Source organism: Salmo trutta, chromosome 4, assembly GCF_901001165.1.
Source record: "Salmo trutta chromosome 4, fSalTru1.1, whole genome shotgun sequence".
Taxonomy (NCBI): Eukaryota; Metazoa; Chordata; class Actinopteri; order Salmoniformes; family Salmonidae; genus Salmo; species Salmo trutta.
The window spans coordinates 62,197,067-62,218,899 of NC_042960.1; the positions used below are offsets into that span (position 1 = coordinate 62,197,067).

Sequence of the window (21,833 nt, forward strand, 5' to 3'; positions counted from 1 at the left end):
TGAGCCGTTGAATTGCGACTCTACTTTGACTCTATACAGACGCGTAGCTTGTTTGATTGCCTTGCGGAGGAAATAGCTACACTGTTTGTATTCGGTCATGTTTCCGGTTGCCTTGCCATGATAAAAAGCAGTGGTTCATGCTTTCAGCTTTGCGCGAATGCTGCCGTCAATCCACGGTTTCTGGTTGGGGAAGATTTTAATAGTCACTGTGGGTACAACATCACTGATTCACTTGCTAATAAACTCACACACCGAATCAGTGTATACTTCAATGTTGTTGTCTGAGGCTATCCAGAACATATCCCAGTCCACGTGATCGAAGCAATCTTGAGCGTGGAATCAGATTGGTCAGACCAGCGTTGAACAGACCTGAGCATGGGCATTTCCTGTTTTAGTTTCTGTCTATAGGCTGGGAGCAACAAAATGGAGTCGGGGTCAGATTTGCCAAAAGGAGGGCGGGGGAGGGCTTTGTATGCGTCGCGGAAGTTAGAGTAGCAATCATCCAGAATGCTGCCAGCCTGGGTCACGCATTCAATATGCTGATAAAATTTAGGGAGCCTTGTTTTCAGATTAGCTTTGTTAAAATCCCCAGCTACAATAAATGCAGCCTCAGGATATGTGGTTTCCAGTTTACATAGAGTCCAATGAAGTTCTTTCAGGGCCGTCGATGTGTCTGCTTGGGGGGGATATACCAGGCTGTGATTATAATCGAAGAGAATTCTCTTGGTAGATAATGCGGTTGGTATTTGATTGTAAGGAATTCAAGGTCAGGTGAACTAAAGGACTTGAGTTCCTGTATGTTGTTATGATCACACCACGACTCGTTAATCATAAGGCATACACCCCCACCCTTCTTCTTACCAGAGAGATGTTTGTTTCTGTCGGCGCGATGCGTGAAGAAACCGGGTGGCTGTACCGACTCTGATAACGTATCCCGAGTGAGCCATGTTTCCGTGAAACAGAGAATGTTACAATCTCTGATGTCTCCCTGGAAGGCAACCCTTGCTCGAATTTCGTCTACCTTGTTGTCAAGAGACTGGACATTGGCGAGAAGTATACTCGGGAGCGATGAGCGATGTGCCCGTCTATGGAGCCTGACCAGAAGACTGCTCCGTCTGCCCCTTCTGTGGCGCTGTTGTTTTGGGTCGCCTACTGCGATCCGATCCATTGTCCTGGGTGGTGGTCCAAACAGAGGATCCGCTTCAGGAAAGTCGTATTCCTGGTCATAATGTTGGTAAGTCGACGTTGCTCTCATATCCAATAGTTCTTCCCGGCTGTATGTAATAAGACTTAAGATTTCCTGAGGTAAGTACGTAAGAAATAATACATAAAAAACATAATACTGCATAGTTTCCTAAGAACGCGAAGCGACCATCTCTGTCGGTTCCATGTTCTATTCTATATTAAGATCCTGCATCTGTACACTGTCTAATAGATTATCCTACCACAAATGGGTATATTACTGTGTGTGTGTGCGTGCTGGTGGGTGGGGATGGTGGGGAATGTATCATGTTCAAAATGGCCTTTGGAGATAGGGTAACACTGGAGAAGAAGAGAGAGAAAACTCTGTCCCATAGGGCGGCACACAATTGGCCCAGCGTCGTCTGGGTTAGGGGATGGTTTGGCCGGGGTGGTTTTACTTGGCTCATCGTGCTCTAGCGACTCCTTGTGGCGGACCGGGCGCCTGCAGGCTGACCTCAGTTGTCAGTTGGGCGATGTTTCCTCTGACACATTGGTCAAGCTGGCTTCTGGATTAGGTGTTAAGAAGCGCCGTTTGGCTGGTCATCTTTTTGGAGGACGCATGATTCGACCTTCGCTTCTCCCGAGCCCGTTGGGGAGTTGCAGCGATGAGACAAGATCGCAATTGGATATCGCGAAATTGGGGAGATAAAGGGGGTAAAATACAAAAATACAAAATAATAAATGAAAGACAGGCGCTGGAGAAGATATGCAGTGTAAGCTTGATTGTCTTCCTAATGATTGACCTCAATACTCGAACTTCTAGGAATCAGTAGGTGATGGAGTCATAACACTGATAACATTCCATCTGCCATCGGCAACATAAGCTTAATCAAAGCAAACTTTATTTATAGAGCACATTTCTTACAGGGGAGGCATTTCAAAGTGCTTAACAAATAAAACAATACAAGGGGAGGAAAAGAAAAACAAGGAAGTCTTCCTGTGGTTGACTTCTGTTCATCAGTGTGATTGTAATGTAGAGGAAAGGTATTTTCTTGTCTTTCCCTTCAAGTGTGAGAGCATTCTACAGTATCATCCCAACACCCACTCTAATCCTGAATATTCAGTGTTAAGGGGTGTTTTGTGGTTTTTCCCCCAACAGGTGCATAACAAGATACAGATATGAATGAACGTGGAAGAAAGTCATATATTTTTTCATTGTTTTTTTTATAGAATTATGTCTTCCAAACAAGCCACACCTCCGTTTCCCCCAGCGACGGAGGAAGAGGAAGCGATGGGTCAGGACGATGTGGGCTGGGCCAATGAGGACAGAGAAAGCCAGGACCAGCCGGCCTCGCCCACTCTGCACAGCAAACCCCTCCCAGAAGAGCACCAGCCAATCAGAGACAGCCAGCCTGAGTCGGCGTGGAAGAGTATAGGCTCTACTCAGACGGTGAGACATACACACACACACACTCTTTATCAGATTGACACTGTCACTGATCCCCATTATAGAGGAATCTTCCTCTTTAAGACAAATGCCTCTTGGAACAGTTTCAAGGACATCTTTAGATGTCTCTGTTAGCCAAAGCCCCTTGTGTTTGTAACATAAGCCATCTAATGTTCTTGGAGATCCCCCCACTCTGTAAGAGGAGGAGACAACATTCAGAAATAAACCTCTCGTCAGGCCACCTGTGCTAGAGCGTGTGCTGAGGGACAATGTCGGTTCACTATTAAAAACAGTATGGTTATGTCCCAAATGGCACCCTATCCCTATATAGTGCACTATTGTTTACCACGACCCATAGGGCTCTGGTCAAAAGTAGTGGATTATATGGAGTAGCGTGCCATTTGGGACGCATTCTATCGCTGTGCTACAGTATTACTGGCCCCATGAATGCCCTTTGACCTATAATGTCATAAGTGTACAGATGTAGGATCTTAACTGGATCACCCTGTTGCAGGAAAATGTAAAACTTGTAGTGTATTTGTGGTTTAAAAAGGCTTCTAAAGTTTGTAATTTCCACACAAAAAATGGCCATAGTCAGTCCTGTGGGATTTTGCTTTGCTGTATAGTCAGAGTTGGCTGTTTTTAACCTGAAAACCACTGCTATCTCCTTGCATGACAGGTGTGTACCTCTTACCCTTGCCCCACAGGCTATGACCTGTGGCATTCTTCTGCGTTGAGTTTAATTCGTCAATCACAAGATGGAGGGAGTGGATATCTGTAACTGTGTTCTTGGCACAGGCCCAAAAGGGGACTGCCTTTGTTGCGAAACCCATGAGTTATGGCCTTTGTCCCAAATTGCACCTTATTCCCTATATAGTGCACTAGTTTTGACTGAAGGCCCTGTGGGTAGTACACTACATAGGGAAAAGGCAGCCATTTGGGATGTAGATATCAACTTGGCCTTTCCCCACTGCCGTGCCAAGGTGTCATACGCTGGCTGCCAATACAGGAGTCTAGATTCTGCTGTAAGAAGATGAGTTTACCAACAACACCCACAAACATTAGATGATTTGAACAACACCCACAGCAGCAACAACCACAAACATTAGATGATTTGAACAACACCCACAGCAGCAACAACCACAAACATTAGATGATTTTTACAACACCCACAGCAGCAACAACCACAAACATTAGATGATTTTAACAACACCCACAGCAGCAACAACCACAAACATTAGATGATTTTAACAACACCCACAGCAGCAACAACCACAAACATTAGATGATTTTAACAACACCCACAGCAGCAACAACCACAAACATTAGATGATTTTAACAACACCCACAGCAGCAACAACCACAAACATTAGATGATTTTAACAACACCCACAGCAGCAACAACCACAAACATTAGATCATTTTAACAACACCCACAGCAGCAACAACCACAAACATTAGATGATTTTAACAACACCCACAGCAGCAACAACCACAAACATTAGATGATTTTAACAACACCCACAGCAGCAACAACCACAAACATTAGATGATTTTAACAACACCCACAGCAGCAACAACCACAAACATTAGATGATTTTAACAACACCCACAGCAGCAACAACCACAAACATCAGATGATTTTAACAACACCCACAGCAGCAACAACCACAAACATTAGATGATTTTAACAACACCCACAGCAGCAACAACCACAAACATTAGATGATTTTAACAACACCCACAGCAGCAACAACCACAAACATTAGATGATTTTAACAACACCCACAGCAGCAACAACCACAAACATTAGTCAATATAGAGGTGGTGAAAAGTCAAATTTAAAAAGCAATTATATAAATAGTGATTGTAGTTTAAGTTACACTTTACTTGATGGTGAGTTAGTTATTAGTTGAAATAATGGTCATTAATATTTAGTTGAGGTAATGGCCATAAGCCACTAAAGGAAAAATAAGAAGTCATAGTAATTCCAAACCCCCATTTTATCTTTATTTAAGTAGGTAAGTCAGTTAAGAACAAGTTCTTATTTTCAATGACAGCCTAGGAACAGTGGTTTAACTGCCTTGTTCAGGGGCAGAACTACAGATTTTTACCTTGTCAGCTCGGGGATTTGATCTTGTAACCTTTCAGTTACAAGTCCAATGCTCTAACCACTAGGCTACCTGCCACCCCATGTTGTATTTGTTCCTATAGGACAATGGTAGCAGCAAGGGCTGTTCCTTGTACTCCTACCGGAATAACTCTACCTCTCCACCAAAGCCTGAGGAGTGTTCCCGGGAGCGGGGCGAGCAGCTAGGCGGATCGACCTTCGGAACACTTGAGCGCCGCAAAGGAAGCCTGGCCGACGTGGTGGACACACTGAAACAAAAGAAACTGGTGGAGCTGACAAAGACAGAGCAGGACGGTAGGAGACGGCATATACCCCCTCTGTACGTGTGTGTGCTCTTCTGTACATGGACATGTTTAACTATACTTGAAGACCAGAAGTCCCCACCAGAATAGTAAACAAACAACATTTTGACCAACTGGGGACATTTTGTCGGTCCCCAAAAGGAAAAAAGCTATTGTGTTAGGGTTAGAATGTTAGGTTTAGGGGTTAAAGGTTAGGGTTAGGGGTTAGGGTAAGAGTTAGGTTTAGGGTTAGGGGTTAAAGGTTAGGGTTAGGGGTTAGGGTAAGAGTTAGGTTTAGGGTTAGGGGTTAAAGGTTAGGGTTAGGGGTTAGGGTAAGAGTTAGGTTTAGGGTTAGGGGTTAAAGGTTAGGGTTAGGGTTAGGGTAAGAGTTAGGTTTAGGGTTAGGGGTTAAAGTTTAGGGTTAGGGGTTAGGGTAAGAGTTAGGTTTAGGGTTAGGGGTTAAAGGTTAGGGTTAGGGGTTAGGGTAAGAGTTAGGTTTAGGGTTAGGGGTTAAAGGTTAGGGTTAGGGGTTAGGGTAAGAGTTAGGTTTAGGGTTAGGGGTTAAAGGTTAGGGTTAGGGGTTAGGGTAAGAGTTAGGTTTAGGGTTAGGGGTTAAGGAAAACAGGATTTTGAATGGGAATCAATTGTGGGTCCCCACAAGGTTAGTTAAACAAGACTGTGTGTGTGTGAGCTCTCCTGTATGTGTGCGTACTGCGTACATACAGTATGTTTAGCTTTTCCTTTGTGTCTATATCCTCTTCAGAGGAACTTTGAACCATTCAATTACAAGTGTCAAATCCCCCACCCATAGATCACAGATCTGTGAGAAGTGAAATCGCTAGTTTCCCTTTTCTCCCCCTAAGATCTGTCTCCTCACATCAGGCCAGTGGTTGACTCCCACTACATGCTCCTGCATGCTCCTATACCCCACAGCTATGGAGATCTTACATCTCTCTGTACTGCTATGCTACACATGGTAATTGTCATGATATCAGAGGCCCCACTGATCTATCGTCCTAATGCTTCACTTTGTTACTGATATGGTGCAGTGTAGAGTAGTGATCTCTAGAGCCAAATAGCTAAAGGCATCACCGCTTCATCACAGCATCTACTTTACTGTAGATAGTCTTTGGTTTACTGTGAGTGAGCCACTTTCTCTCTCTCTCTCTCTCTCTCTGTGTGTGTGTGTGTGTGTGTGTGTGTGTGTGTGTGTGTGTCATCTGCCTGTCTAACAGAAGTGATGTACATCGATGCTAAGGCAGGGAGACAAAGCACACAGATCTGAGAGTGTCTTGAAGCAGTGTCAGCGTTCCCCCATCTGTTTTTGGTCAATTTGTGTGTCTTAAGTTTTTAACTTCCATATAGGGGATACATTTCACTGAGCTGCCCCTCTTGGCCAGATCTCCCTTGGGAAGAGGTCTTCTGACCTCAATGTGAATACCTGCTTAAATAAGGTTAAATATATATATGTTTTTATAATAGAAATAGTAGTTAACAGAATTCGTAGGTGTAAAATTATATTAATTCATATCATCAAAACACTAATCTACTCTAGCTTCCCAAATTACCCTCTGTTTTGTTCCTATACATTCTTTAATGGCAGTGGAGAAATGTACAGTAACGGTACATTGTTGACAAAAAAAAATAAAACAATTCACTCCCCAAGGACCCACCAGGAGTCCCCAAGGACCCACCAGTCGCATTGATCGTACTGGGAGCACTTAACCATGGCATGAATTAGACGAAACGATAACCCAAACACTGCAGTGTAGATTAGGATTCATCCATCTATTTTAACCATCCATCTATTCATCCTTCCATCTATTTATCCATCCATTTGCTATAAGTAACATCTCTCGGTTTTAGCTCCCTATGTGAAGTCTACGATCATGATTAAATTAATTACAGTTACAGCGATGAATCCTTATTGCACTTCATTCTAACCTTTAGAATTTCAGCCCTTTATTCATTGTATATTAAATATTGTTGATGTGTTTCATTTATGTTTTTGGCATTTGACCCTGCCCAGTGAGATTAGCAGATGGGTTCATTTTATGTGATGTGTTTGGCTTAAGATAGCAGGAGATCAATAAATAAATCACTAAGGCTGAGAGACTTCTACATTAATGCATTGATTGGCTCTGCGAATATCGCTCCACAAATGCAAATGCAGCCATAAACGTATACTGTAGATCCAGATTGAGGTGCTGTTACGTCTCTTTACAGAAACCCATCTCTAAAACTATTGTACCATTTTTTCTTCTTTTATCTTCCTTTTTCTTTTTTGAAGGGTTCACTTTTTAGGCCACCTACGTTTTTGTCATTCTTCTCCCACTCAGAGCGTTTTCTCAATTCTGACCCATTCCCCTTGACCTGTTCTGCGATTATTCATTAAAAAATATTAAGGACAATACTTTTGTAGCTATGGTTCTATTTTGCTTTTATATTGTTTAGATTCATACATTTTGCTATGGACATTGCCTTATTCATACATGTTTCGAAAGACAGAGAACAAGGGAGTCTTTATAGCTGGGTGTGCAAAGGCATCATTGTAAAAAGGCAGATCTGGTAGGGGAGAGTGGGGTAAGTTGAGCCACCCTTGTTTCTTGGAAACCATATACAAAAGTAATTTTTTGACCAAATATTTAGGAGAGGTCATTTTTTCATGGAGTATGTGAAGGAAGAAACTACATGGAAAAAAGTGGTAAGCAAGTTAGATCCAAAAAACGTATTTTCACCAAGTCAAATTAATATTTTGTGTTAGAGGTTTCATGATGCTTGTATCTAATTTAAAGATTTTATACATCCATTAGGATCTCTATAAGCTTCAATATGAGGTTCTAAACCTAGCGTGAAAGTGCATACTTGTAGCTGTGTGGGCTAACAAGGTCAAAATGTTTGCCTTGCACAAAAAAAAATGTGGGGCTGTTTGGTTGACTCAATTACTGGGTTGCAGGCGTTGGGTCACTTAGCTGGGTTGTTTTCTTTAAAAACAGTTGGGTTATGGATGCTGGGTGTTGGGTTTTTGGTGCTGGGTTATTGAGATATGACCCAGCAGGTCAGATCAGAAGACTGGAGGTGTAGTTTTGTAGGGGTGTGTCTTCCAGATTATTTTTAGCCACCTATGAGAGTAAATGCCATTCATGTTCATTTGTTTTGTTGCATAGTTATCACGTATTAAAGTTGAACATTACATTTTTGTAACTTTGATGACGCTTACAGAAGTGTATGAGTTTTCTAAAAGCCTATGCTAATCACATTGTTGGGATACAATAAGGTGGTATACATTATTAGGCAATAACATGGTATACCTTATTATAATATGCAATAAATAATCTTAATATTGTAGAAGAATGTGTAAAAGAAATACTGAAATTTGAATTTGCAGTATGTAAACTTGACATGAAGAACATGAATGACATTTACTCTCACGGGTGGCCAATAAGATCTATAACTTTAGGATTATGTTCAAAAAGACCCAGCTGCTAGGTCAACCCATTATGAGAGTAAAGAAATACCCAACTGAGTGTTAAATTAACCCATGTTTGGGTAATCCCAACAAAACAGCATTTTGGGTAATTCATGCAACCCAACTGGCTAGGTCAAAATAACCCACTATTTAACCAGCACTTGGTGAACGAATAACCCAAATTGGGATATTTTTAGCCCATCATTTTTTTGTTTGGGGTAAACTAGGCTAATGACCATGGGGTAAGTTGAGCCAATGGCAAGTTGAGCAAATTGAAGTGTTTTCTTCCCAGGCATTATCACTGGAATATGAGGTAACATCAGGGCCTATGTTAAAAGTGTTTAAAAAAGTACAAGGTGTTTGTTAGGTCTTAAGCCTGTGTTAAAAGATGCTTAAAATGATTAAAAGACAAGCAAGCGATTATGATTGTGCTGAATTGTGTTTGGGAAATAAAGATAGACATGGTTTTAAAAAGTTAGTGGTAATATTTAATTCAGTACAGACATTTGTAGGCGGCTTAATTTACCCTTTCCCGCGGCTCAACTTACCCCATAAATTGGACAAGCTATATATTCAGATTATTTCCAGGGATACACAACATCCTGAAATATATGTAGATATCTTTGTTAGAAAGAATACTATATTTCCCTTGACGGAGTGATGCTGAATGTAAAAAAAGGCTGAACTTACCCCACTCTCCCCTAGTGCTGAACCAATGAAACAACGTTTAGCACCACTGAACTGTCTATTACTTTATGGTTTTGTGGCGTGCACTGCTTTTACAGACTGCTTAGAGTGGGTTAGTGGTGTGTCTAGTGAGCTGCTGTTTGTCAGCTCACTGCTGCGTGTTAGAGGTCAAAAAGGGGGTGCTTAGGTTTATGTAACCTGTACAAGTGTCTGCTGTGAAATGGAAATGTGTTTTTTGCATATCCCACTTCCTCAGAGAGTAGGGTCTGGGCCATTATTGGCAGCGGCCCTGGACCAATTAGGGTTAAGTGCCTTGCTTAGGAGCAGATTGACAGATTTTTCACCTAGTCATCTCGGGGATTCAAACTAACATCATTTCGGTAACTGGCCCAACGCACTAACCGCTAGGCTACCTGCCACCCCATAGAGTTAGCAGGTCACTGTGGGTACAGGACATGAGGTGTGTTGTAGTTAGAGGGTCACTGTGGGTACAGGACATGAGGTGTGTTGTAGTTAGAGGGTCACTGTGGGTACAGGACATGAGGTGTGTTGTAGTTAGCAGGTCACTGTGGGTACAGGACATGAGGTGTGTTGTAGTTAGAGGGTCACTGTGGGTACAGGACATGAGGTGTGTTGTAGTTAGCAGGTCACTGTGGGTACAGGACATGAGGTGTGTTGTAGTTAGAGGGTCACTGTGGGTACAGGACATGAGGTGTGTTGTAGTTAGAGGGTCACTGTGGGTACAGGACATGAGGTGTGTTGTAGTTAGAGGGTCACTGTGGGTACAGGACATGAGGTGTGTTGTAGTTAGAGGGTCACTGTGGGTACAGGACATGAGGTGTGTTGTAGTTAGCAGGTCACTGTGGGTACAGGACATGAGCTGTGTTGTAGTTAGAGGGTCACTGTGGGTACAGGACATGAGGTGTGTTGTAGTTAGAGGGTCACTGTGGGTACAGGACATGAGGTGTGTTGTAGTTAGAGGGTCACTGTGGGTACAGGACATGAGGTGTGTTGTAGTTAGATGCTCACTGTGGGTACATGACATGAGGTGTGTTGTAGTTAGAGGCTCACTGTGGGTACAGGACATGAGGTGTGTTGTAGTTAGAGGGTCACTGTGGGTACAGGACTGTTGCTGTGGGTACAGGACATGAGGTGTATTAGAGTTAGAGGGTCACTGTGGATACAGGACATGAGGTGTATTAGAGTTAGAGGGTCACAGTGGGTACAAGACATGAGGTGTGTTGTATGAGAACTGTGGACTTTAAGTTGTGGGTGAGCGGCCCACCACTTTCAAAAACATTAGTGTCTGTGTTCTTGGTGATGTTAGAAATAGTCAATTATGTCTTTGACAATAAAATCCACCCTCCTCCCTCCAAGCCTGCCCTGTCCATCTCCGCTTGCATCCCAAATGGCACCCTATTCTCTTTATAGCCTCCTCTTCCTGTTAAAAAGGCTCATCAAGGTTGACTTCCTGAGGTGAGATTTGCTATGATCAAATGGAATAAACCCTATTAGCTCTCACTTGGCTTAACTGACCTGACCCCAGTGCAATCCGTAGCCAGGGGTTAAAGTGTGGTCTCTATAGCTCAGTTCACTGTTAGCCATCAGCTTCTACCCCCCTCTCAGCTCACTGTTAGCCATCAGCTTCTACCCCCTCTCAGCTCACTGTTAGCCATCAGCTTCTACCCCCTCTCAGCTCACTGTTAGCCATCAGCTTCTACCCCCTCTCAGCTCACTGTTAGCCATCAGCTTCTACCCCCTCTCAGCTCACTGTTAGCCGTCAGCTTCTACCCCCTCTCAGCTCACTGTTAGCCATCAGCTTCTACCCCCTCTCAGCTCACTGTTAGCCGTCAGCTTCTACCCCCTCTCAGCTCACTGTTAGCCGTCAGCTTCTACCCCCTCTCAGCTCACTGTTAGCCGTCAGCTTCTACCCCCCTCTCAGCTCACTGTTAGCCGTCAGCTTCTACCCCCTCTCAGCTCACTGTTAGCCGTCAGCTTCTACCCCCCTCTCAGCTCACTGTTAGCCGTCAGCTTCTACCCCCTCTCAGCTCACTGTTAGCCGTCAGCTTCTACCCCCCTCTCAGCTCACTGTTAGCCATCAGCATCTCAGAGTGCCTTAAGTGCCTGTGACAGTTCTAATGAATGGAAATGGCCTTCCCTTCTAGAGGAGGCAGTGGTTTTCACAGACTAGCCACTTCAGCTGTAAAAGCTCTATTAGCCTGTGTTGGACTAAGGAAACTGTGTCCGTTTACCCGATTTGTACAGTTGGTTTATGTTTTTTTGTAAGTTAATTATTTTTATCCACAGAACTCGATATGAACGATATACCTAGCATAAATATGTCCAAGTCTTTATTTATGTTGAAATGCCAGCATTATAAAAAGCATAAAAGACCCATAACTATCAAATTGATCTTAACATTGACAAAAACTAAATTGTTGAACAACAGGTGGGAAAGAGGGTTTGGAATGTAGAAATGTCCCACGCTGAATGGGAGAAGAATGCATGGAACTTATGTAAAAGTGGAGTGGTTCTTCATGTAGGTGAAGGATGGGAAAGGAAGAAAGAAAAAAAAATTACTTGAAACTGCTCACAGAGGAAAGAAATATACTTACTTGAAAAGAAACTGACAAACCTACTGTATACATCAAGTTCCAGTCAAGAGAGTTTACATAGCACTTCAATCCACATGGATCTGCATTCTTCTAGCCTGCCCGTATGACTCAGCATTTTGCGTGAGGACACTGTCACCAGGTGAACACATGTCAATGAGTTGCATCTCAAATGGTACCCTATTTCCTATATAGTGCACTATTTTTGACCAGGGCCCAAGTCTGATAAAGTTTGAACTGTCATTAAACTCTCATCTGTGTCGTTGCTGATTACTACGAATAGTATAGCCACAGCCTCCAGCGGCCCTGGCATCGGCACAGTGCCCCCGTGCCAATTTAGTCAGCCATCTAATGTGCCCAGAGTAGCACTGGCGCCTGGCAAGCACTTGATCTTTCTAATCTACCCTTATACCCTGCCTAGTCTGACTTACTGTAGTGAATTAAAAACGTTTCTGTCCCCAGTGTGGCTCTGTAGCAGCTCGGCTACTGATTAAAAGTATAATCACTCCTTATACTACAATACATTATTTTAGTAACACAGGAACGAGTCCTAGTTTGTCTTGGGTTAGCCTGATCACAATAAATTATTTGAATAAACTATATTTCAGTAAAGAAATATGTAGAAGAAAGTTGTTCTATAAAATAACTAAATTCTTTCACGCAATGCGGGTTCAAGTCCCTTCAAAGCCTGTCAGTTTCAGACATGAGAAAGGGGGTTCGTTGCAGCCTTTAGCTGATGATATGCAGAGTTATGGGGGTTGACACATGCATCTCTCAGATGTAGCGATATAGCAAGACAGCTCTCTCATGCTTTGTTAAAATTCACATGCAGTGGTAGTATGGGCTCTCATTGGCAATGTTCACCGCTGTTTGGACAGAACTTTTACACGGCATCTCCCAACAAATGGTTTGAAAGACTGTTGACATGGAACACAACAGATTCACAACAGATAGTCTTCGGCTAGAGGCTAAAGGATTTATTCATTTTAACATGGAGTTGTGGAGAAATAGTTTATCTTAACCGTCAAAACACACAGAAGATCATGAATTACAGAGTAGGTTAAATACAGTAGTGCACCACTAGTGGTGTAAGACTAGCACTAGCCCTTGCCATGGTTTTGCTTGTTTATTTTTATTTTATTTTTTATTTCACCTTTATTTAACCAGGTAGGCTAGTTGAGAACAAGTTCTCATTTACAACTGCGACCTGGCCAAGATAAAGCAAAGCAATTAGACACATACAACAACACAGAGTTACACATGGAATAAACAAAACATACAGTCAATAATACAGTAGAACAAAAGAAAACAAAAAGTATATATAGAGAGTGCAAATGAGGTAAGATACGGGAGTTAAGGCAATAAATAGGCCATGGTGGCAAAGTAATTACAATATAGCAATTAAACACTGGAATGGTAGATGTGCAGAAGATGAATGTGCAAGTAGAGATACTGGGGTGCAAAGGAGCAAGATAAATAAATAAATAAATAAATACAGTATGGGCATGAGGTAGGTAGATAGATTGGCTGTTTACAGGTGGGCTATGTACAAGTGCAGTGATCTGTGAACTGCTCTGACAGCTGGTGCTTAAAACTAGTGAGGGAGATATGGGTCTCCAGCTTCAGAGATTTTTGCAGTTCGTTACAGTCATTGGCAGCAGAGAACTGGAAGGAAAGATGACCAAAGGAGGAATTGGCTTTGGGGGTGACCAGTGAGATATACCTGCTGGAGCGCGTGCTACGAGTGGGTGCTGCTATGGTGACCAGTGAGCTGAGATAAGGCGGGGCTTTACCTAGCAGAGACTTGTAGATAACCTGTAGCCAGTGGGTTTGGCGACGAGTATGAAGCGAGGGCCAACCAACGAGAGCGTACAGGTCGCAATGGTGGGTAGTGTATGGAGCGTTGGTGACAAAACGGATGGCACTGTGATAGACTACATCCAGTTTGTTGAGTAGAGTGTTGGAGGCTATTTTATAGATGACATCACCGAAGTCGAGGATCGGTAGGATGGTCAGTTTTACGAGGGTATGTTTGGCAGCATGAGTGAAGGATGCTTTGTTGCGATATAGGAAGCCGATTCTAGATTTAATTTTGGATTGGAGATGCTTAATGTGAGTCTGGAAGGAGAGTTTACAGTCTAACCAGACACCTAGGTATTTGTAATTGTCCACATATTCTAAGTCAGAGCCGTCCAGAGTAGTGATGCTAGACGGGCGAGCAGGTGCGGGCAGTGATCGATTGAATAGCATGCATTTAGTTGTACTTGTGTTTAAGAGCAGTTGGAGGCCACGGAAGAAGAGTTGTATGGCATTGAAGCTCGTCTGGAGGTTAGTTAACACAGTGTCCAAAGAGGGGCCAGAAGTATACAGAATGGTGTCATCTGCGTAGAGGTGGATCAGAGAATCACAAGCAGCAAGAGCAATATCATTTATGCATACAGAGAAGAGAGTCGGCCCGAGAATTGAACCCTGTGGCACCCCCATAAAGACTGCCAGAGGTCCGGACAACAGGCCCTCCGATTTGACACACTGAACTCTATCAGAGAAGTAGTTGGTAAACCAGGCGAGGCAATCATTTGAGAAACCAAGGCTGTCGAGTCTGCCAGTAAGAATGTGTTGATTGACAGAGTCGAAAGCCTTGGCCAGGTTGATGAATATGGCTGCACAGTAATGTCTCTTATCGATGGCGGTTATGATGTCGTTCAGGACCTTGAGCATGGCTGAGGTGCACCCATGACCAGCTCTGAAACCAGATTACATAGCGGAGAAGGTATGGTGGGATTCGAAATGGTCGGTAATCTGTTTGTTGACTTGGCTTTTGAAGACCTTAGAAAGACAGGGTAGGATAGATATATGTCTGTAGCAGTTTGGGTCTAGAGTGTCACCCCCTTTGAAGAGGGGGATGACCGCGGCAGCTTTCCAATCTTTGGGAATCTCAGACGATACGAAAGAGAGGTTGAACAGGCTAGTAATAGGGGTTGCAACAATTTCGGCAGATAATTTTAGAAAGAGAGGGTCCAGATTGTCTAGCCCGGCTGATTTGTAGGGGTCCAGATTTTGCAGCTCTTTGAGAACATCAGCTATCTGGACTTGGGTGAAGGAGAAATGCTGGGGGCTTTGGTGGGATGCTGTGGAGGGTGCCAGGTGGAAAGCATGGCCAGCCGTAAAGAAATGCTTATTGAAGTTCTCAATTATAGTGGATTTAACGGTGGTAACAGTGTTTCCTAGCCTCAGAGCAGTGGGCAGCTCGGAGGAGCTGCTCTTATTCTCCATGGACTTTACAGTGTCCCAGAACTTTGAGTTAGTTCTACAGGATGCAAATTTCTGTTTGAAAAAGCTAGCCTTAGCTTTCCTAACTGCCTGTGTATATTTGTTCCTAACTTCCCTGAAAAGTTGCATATCACGGGGGGCTATTCGATGCTAATGCAGAACGCCACAGGATGTTTTTTTGCTGGTCAAGGGCAGACAGGTCTGGAGTGAACCAAGGACTATATCTATTCCTAGTTTTAAAAAAATGGAATGGGGCATGCTTATTTAAGATGGTGAGGAAGGCACTTTTAAAGAATAGCCAGGCATCATCTACTGACGGGATGAGGTCAATGTCATTCCAGGATACCCCGGTGTGTTGTGTTGTCCAGCAACCTCTCATATATCCACAGCTAGTTTAGCCAAGGCTAGCTCTGCCTCCAGTCCAAGGTTACATCCCAAATGGCACCCTATTCCCTATCTAGTGCGCTACTTTTGACCAGAGCCGTATTCCCCCCTCATCAAAGTAGTGTACTATACAGGGAATAGGGTGCCATTTGGCATACAGCCTTCAGAAAGTATTCACACCCCTTGACTTTTTCCACATTTTGTTGTGTTACAGCCTGCATTTAAAAGAGATTACATTTCAGAAAAGCTGAAATGTCTTGTCAATAATTAATCAACCCTTTTGTTATGGTAAGCCTAAATACGTTCAGGACTAAACAATTTGCTTAAGGATTGGCCCCTTTTTAAAATTTTTCGCCTAAAATGACATACCCAATCTAACTGCCTGTAGCTCAGGCACTGAAGCAAGGATATGCATATTCTTGGTACCATTTGAAAGGAAACACTTTGAAATTTGTGGAAATGTTAAAGGAATGTGGGGGAATATAACACATTAGATCTGGTAAAAGATAATACAAAGTACCTTCTTTGAAATGCAAGAGAAAGGCCATATTGTATTATTCCGCCCATGTGCATTATAGATGTTGGCCACTAGACGGCAGCAGTGTATGTGCAAAGTTTTAGACTGATCCAAGGAACCATTGCATTTCTGTTCAAAATGTTGTATCAAGACTGCCCAAATGTGGCAAATTTGTTTATTAATAACTTTTCATGTTCAAAACTGTTCACTCTCCTCAAACAATAGCATGGTATTATTTCACTGTAATAGCTACTGTTAATTGGACAGTGCAGTTAGAATAACAAGAATTTAAGCTTTCTGCAAATATCAGATGTCTATGTCTTGGGAAATGTTCTTGTTACTTACAACCTCATGCTAATCGCATTAGCCTACCTTAGCTCAACCATCCCTCAGGGGACCCACCAATCCTGAAAAAGTTTTAATTAACAAGTCACATAATAAATTGCATGGACTCACTCTGTGTGCAATAATAGGGTTTAATATTATTTTTGAATGACTACCTCACCTCTATACCCCACACATACAATTATCTGTAAGGTGAATTTCAAACACAGATTCAACCACAAAGACCAGGGAGGTTTTCTAGAGTTTAATGGCTGTGATAGGAGAAAACTGAGGTTGGATCAACAACATTGCAGTGAGAAGAAGGAAGCCTGTACAGAATAAAATATTACAAAACATGCATCCTGTTTGCAACAAGACACTAAAGTAATACCGCAAAAAATATGGCAAAGCAATTATATTTTTGTCCTGAATACAAAGTATTATGTTTTGGTCAAATCCAATACAACACATTACTGAGTACCACTCTCCATTATTTTCAAGCATAGTGGTGGCTGCATCATGTTATGGGTATGCTTGTAATTGTTAAGGACTGGGATGTTTTTTAGGATAAAGAATAAACGGAATGGAGCTAAGCACAGGCACTGGGAGATATATTCACCGTTCAGCAGACCAATAACCTTTAACACAAGGACAAATCTGCACTGGAATTGCTTAACAGGAAGACAGTGAATGTTCCTGAGTGACCGAGTTAGTTTTGACTTAAATCTTCTTGAAAATCTATGTCAAGACCTGAAAATGGTTGTCTAGCAATGATCAACAACCAATTTGATAGAGCTTGAAGAATTTTTAAAAGAATAATGGGCAAATGTTGCACAATTCAGAACTGGCCCAGAAAGACTCACAGCTGTCATCGCTGCCAAAGGTGATTTTAGCATATATTGACTCAGGGGGTTGAATACTTATCTAATCAAAATATATAAGTGTTTTATTTTCATATCTTTTTACAAATGTTATAATTTTTCTTCCACTTTTGACATTCCAGAGTATTTTGTACAGACGTTAACAAAAAAATGACAATTTAATCCCACTTTGTAAAACAACACAATTTTGAAAAAATCAGGGGGTGTGAATACTTTCTGAAGGCACTTTGAGTTTTTCAGTGTAACTGGAAATACCTCTCTAAAAAGAGGCGTGCTTCGGCATTTTACATTTACATTTGAGTAATTTAGCATTCCGTCTAACCAATTCCTCGTTTAGGTGCTAAGGATTCCTTTAAAGTACATTATGCGTGAAGCAGGTAATGTCGGTTACACGCTGAGGCTGAATCTCAAATGGCACCCTATTCCCTATGTAGTGCACTACTTTTGACCAGGGTTCATAGGCCTCTGGTTCAAAAGTAGTGCACAATATTGAGAATATGGTGCTATTTGTGACACAGCCTAACCGTAAGGGGGGTGGGTATAATCCAGAGAGTATGTGTCAGTGTATGTACAATAGTCCTTTGTGCAGAGTGCAAATTAGAGACATGAGTCCCCCTAAATGCAACAAAGTCAAACTTGGTGGTGGTCTCTAAATAATGCTAATTTAACTATTCTCTCTTTTTAAATGCAATTTGTACTGCTAGTGGTAAACGTAAAAAAAAAAGCTAATTTCAAATTAAACGAACACCCCCTCCTCTGTGTCATGGTTTAATAAAACATACATCCATCTGTCTGCACTTGTCATCCCGGGACCGTCCCTTATCTCACCCCCTTTTTAATTTAGGTGTCCCAACGTTACTTTCTACAAAAAAAGGCATTTTGTCAGCAAGACGCATCAATTATTTTAGGCTTTAAGAGTGTTTCAAGTTCCTTGGTGTCCATGTCACCAACGATCTATTATGGTCCAAACACACCAAGGCAGTCATGAAGAGGGCACGACAAAACCTTTTCCCCCTCAGGAGACTGAAAAGATTTGGCATGGGTCCCCAGATCCTCAAAAAGTTCTACAGCTGCACCATTGAGAGCATCCTGACCGGTTGCATCACCGGCTGGTATGGCAACTGCTCGGCATCTGACCGTAAGGCACTACAGAGGGTAGTGCGTATGGCCCAGTAGATCACTGGGGCCAAGCTTCCTGACATCCAGGACCTATATAATAGGCGGTGTCAGAGGAATGCCCATAAAATTGTCAGAGACTCCAGTCACCCTAGTCATAGACTGTCTAGGACCAAAAGGCTCCTTAACAGCTTCTACATCAAAGCCATGAGACTGCTGAACAATTAATCTCAGTTAGCCTACCTTTTTGAAGTGATTTGTTTAAATGTCATGACATAATCACACTCTGCCTTTGTGGAACCCACCGTATGTGACATGCCCTATCCCATTCTAATTGGTACGGGACGTTTGTGTGTGTCGGACTTTACTGGGTGCAGGGAGGTGATAGTAGTGGTACTGTGGGTAGAAGTACAGTGGTCAACATGGTACAGATTAGAATAGGGTCAGCCTAAGGGTTAAGCCTAGAGGCTAATTAAACTGGCTATTTCACTCGAGGCTTGGCATTGCCAGTCTGTTTGCCCTTGTCTACAGGACTGGCTGCTTGAGTGATTGTGTGTGTGTGTGTGTGTGTGTGTGTGTGTGTGTGTGTGTGTGTGTGTGTGTGTGTGTGTATTTTACAAGTGTGACTGAACATCCCCCAGCCTCCTCCACCTCTCTGTTTGGTGGTCTTGTGGTCTGGTTCCCTGTCTTCCCCTGTAATGAATAGGGATCTCTGCTGTAATGATCTGTGGCAGAGGGCCTTAATTACATCAAGCCACATGGGATGCCCAGTAGCCTACTCCATGGCTTGGCAGTTGGCCAAATGAGTATATGGTTATCTCTTCCATATCCCCTTCAGTCCACACACATGAACCCACCTCCCCTTAGTACCAGCAAGAGTACAACTCCCTCAAATACACCAACCATGTTTTTCTCTTTTCAAACAAAGGTTCATGTTTATTTACCGAATACATTTTGTGGACGTGATTTAAAAGAGTAGCAGGCCCCAGTGTGTGGCGTAAAATACACAATGTAAGTGGTTCAAATGTAGTTTTGAAAGCAGGAGACTGTGACAGTAGCTGTGAGAGGGTTTGATGATCCACTTACAGATTACTGTTCTGTGCTGTTCTGTTCTGGTGGGCTATTCTCTCTCTGTTCTGTTCTGGTGGACTATTCTCTCTCTGTTCTGTTCTGGTGGACTATTCTCTCTGTGCTGTTCTGTTCTGGTGGGCTATTCTCTCTCTGTTCTGTTCTGGTGGGCTATTCTCTCTCTGTGCTGTTCTGTTCTGGTGGGCTATTCTCTCTCTGTTCTGTTCTGGTGGGCTATTCTCTCTCTGTTCTGTTCTGGTGGGCTATTCTCTCTCTGTGCTGTTCTGTTCTGGTGGGCTATTCTCTCTCTGTGCTGTTCTGTTCTGGTGGGCTATTCTCTCTCTGTTCTGTTCTGGTGGGCTATTCTCTCTCTGTGCTGTTCTGTTCTGGTGGGCTATTCTCTCTCTGTTCTGTTCTGGTGGGCTATTCTCTCTCTGTTCTGTTCTGGTGGGCTATTCTCTCTCTGTGCTGTTCTGTTCTGGTGGGCTGTTCTCTCTCTGTTCTGTTCTGGGACGCTATTCTCTCTCTGTTCTGTTCTGGTGGGCTGTTCTCTCTCTGTTCTGTTCTGGTGGGCTGTTCTCTCTGTGTTGTTCTGGTGGGCTATTCTCTCTCTGTGCTGTTCTGGTGGGCTATTATCTCTCTGTTCTGTTCTGGTGGGCTATACTCTCTGTTCTGTTCTGGTGGGCTATTCTCTCTCTGTGCTGTTCTGGTGGGCTATTCTCTCTCTGTGCTGTTCTGTTCTGGTGGGCTATTCTCTCTCTGTTCTGTTCTGGTGGGCTATTCTCTCTCTGTGCTCTTCTGGTGGGCTATTCTCTCTCTGTGCTGTTCTGTTCTGGTGGGCTATTCTCTCTGTTCTGTTCTGGGGGGCTATTCTCTCTCTGTGCTGTTCTGTTCTGGTGGACTATTCTCTCTCTGTGCTGTTCTGTTCTGGTGGACTATTCTCTCTGTTCTGTTCTGGTGGACTATTCTCTCTGTTCTGTTCTGGGGGGCTATTCTCTCTCTGTTCTGTTTTGGTGGGCTATTCTCTCTCTGTTCTGTTCTGGTGGGCTATTCTCCATCTGTGCTGTTCTGTTCTGGTGGGCTATTCTCTCTCTGTGCTGTTCTGTTCTGGTGGGCTATTCTCTCTCTGTGCTGTTCTGTTCTGGTGGGCTATTCTCTCTCTGTGCTGTTCTGTTCTGGTGGGCTATTCTCTCTCTGTTCTGTTCTGGTGGGCTATTCTCTCTCTGTGCTGTTCTGTTCTGGTGGGCTATTCTCTCTCTGTTCTGTTCTGGTGGGCTATTCTCTCTCTGTGCTGTTCTGTTCTGGTGGGCTATTCTCTCTCTGTGCTGTTCTGTTCTGGTGGGCTATTCTCTCTCTGTGCTGTTCTGTTCTGGTGGACTATTCTCTCTCTGTGCTGTTCTGTTCTGGTGGACTATTCTCTCTGTTCTGTTCTGGTGGACTATTCTCTCTGTTCTGTTCTGGGGGGCTATTCTCTCTCTGTTCTGTTCTGGTGGGCTGTTCTCTCTCTGTGCTGTTCTGTTCTGGTGGACTATTCTCTCTCTGTTCTGTTCTGGTGGGCTGTTCTCTCTCTGTTCTGTTTTGGTGGGCTATTCTCTCTCTGTGCTGTTCTGTTCTGGTGGGCTATTCTCTATCTGTGCTGTTCTGTTCTGGTGGGCTATTCTCTCTCTGTGCTGTTCTGTTCTGGTGGACTATTCTCTCTGTTCGGTTCTGGTGGGCTATTCTCTCTCTGTTCTGTTCTGCTGGGCTATTCTCTCTCTGTTCTGTTCTGGTGGGCTATTCTCTCTCTGTGCTGTTCTGTTCTGGTGGGCTATTCTCTCTCTGTGCTGTTCTGTTCTGGTGGACTATTCTCTCTGTTCGGTTCTGGTGGGCTATTCTCTCTCTGTGCTGTTCTGTTCTGGTGGACTATTCTCTCTCTGTGCTGTTCTGTTCTGGTGGACTATTCTCTCTCTGTGCTGTTCTGTTCTGGTGGACTATTCTCTCTCTCTTCTGTTCTGGTGGGCTATTCTCTCTCTGTTCTGTTCTGGTGGGCTATTCTCTCTCTGTTCTGTTCTGTTCTGGTGGGCTATGCTCTCTGTGCTGTTCTGTTCTGGTGGGCTATTCTCTCTCTGTGCTGTTCTGTTCTGGTGGGCTATGCTCTCTGTGCTGTTCTGTTCTGGTGGGCTATTCTCTCTCTGTGCTGTTCTGTTCTGGTGGGCTATTCTCTCTGTTCTGTTCTGGTGGGCTATTCTCTCTCTGTGCTGTTCTGTTCTGGTGGACTATTCTCTCTCTGTGCTGTTCTGTTCTGGTGGGCTCCTATTTGTATGTGTTAAAATCAGTAGCGGCCCTGCTGCACTCAGCTGTTGAACCCGCCCACCTCTCCTACCGCCTGTGAACCCAACCACCCACCCCAACACCCTGTTACCACCTGTGAACTGAACCACCACCACCCCAAATCCCTGTTACCCTATGGCCTCCCACAACAACA

At 43.4% G+C, this 21,833-nt stretch overlaps 1 protein-coding gene across 1 annotated transcript in view; it reads left to right on the forward strand.

Moving 5' to 3' along the window:
• LOC115192801 (transcription factor SOX-6) overlaps positions 1-5,119 on the forward strand; it is a gene marked incomplete at its 3' end in the record, with an annotated part of 80,492 nt that extends 75,373 nt beyond the window's left edge. The window contains exons 3-4 of the mRNA XM_029751663.1: positions 2,413-2,632; positions 4,844-5,119. Of these exons, the coding sequence (XP_029607523.1) occupies positions 2,417-2,632; positions 4,844-5,119 (492 nt within the window). The remainder of the gene's footprint in view (positions 1-2,412; positions 2,633-4,843) is intronic.
• Between the last annotated feature and the right edge of the window lie 16,714 nt (positions 5,120-21,833).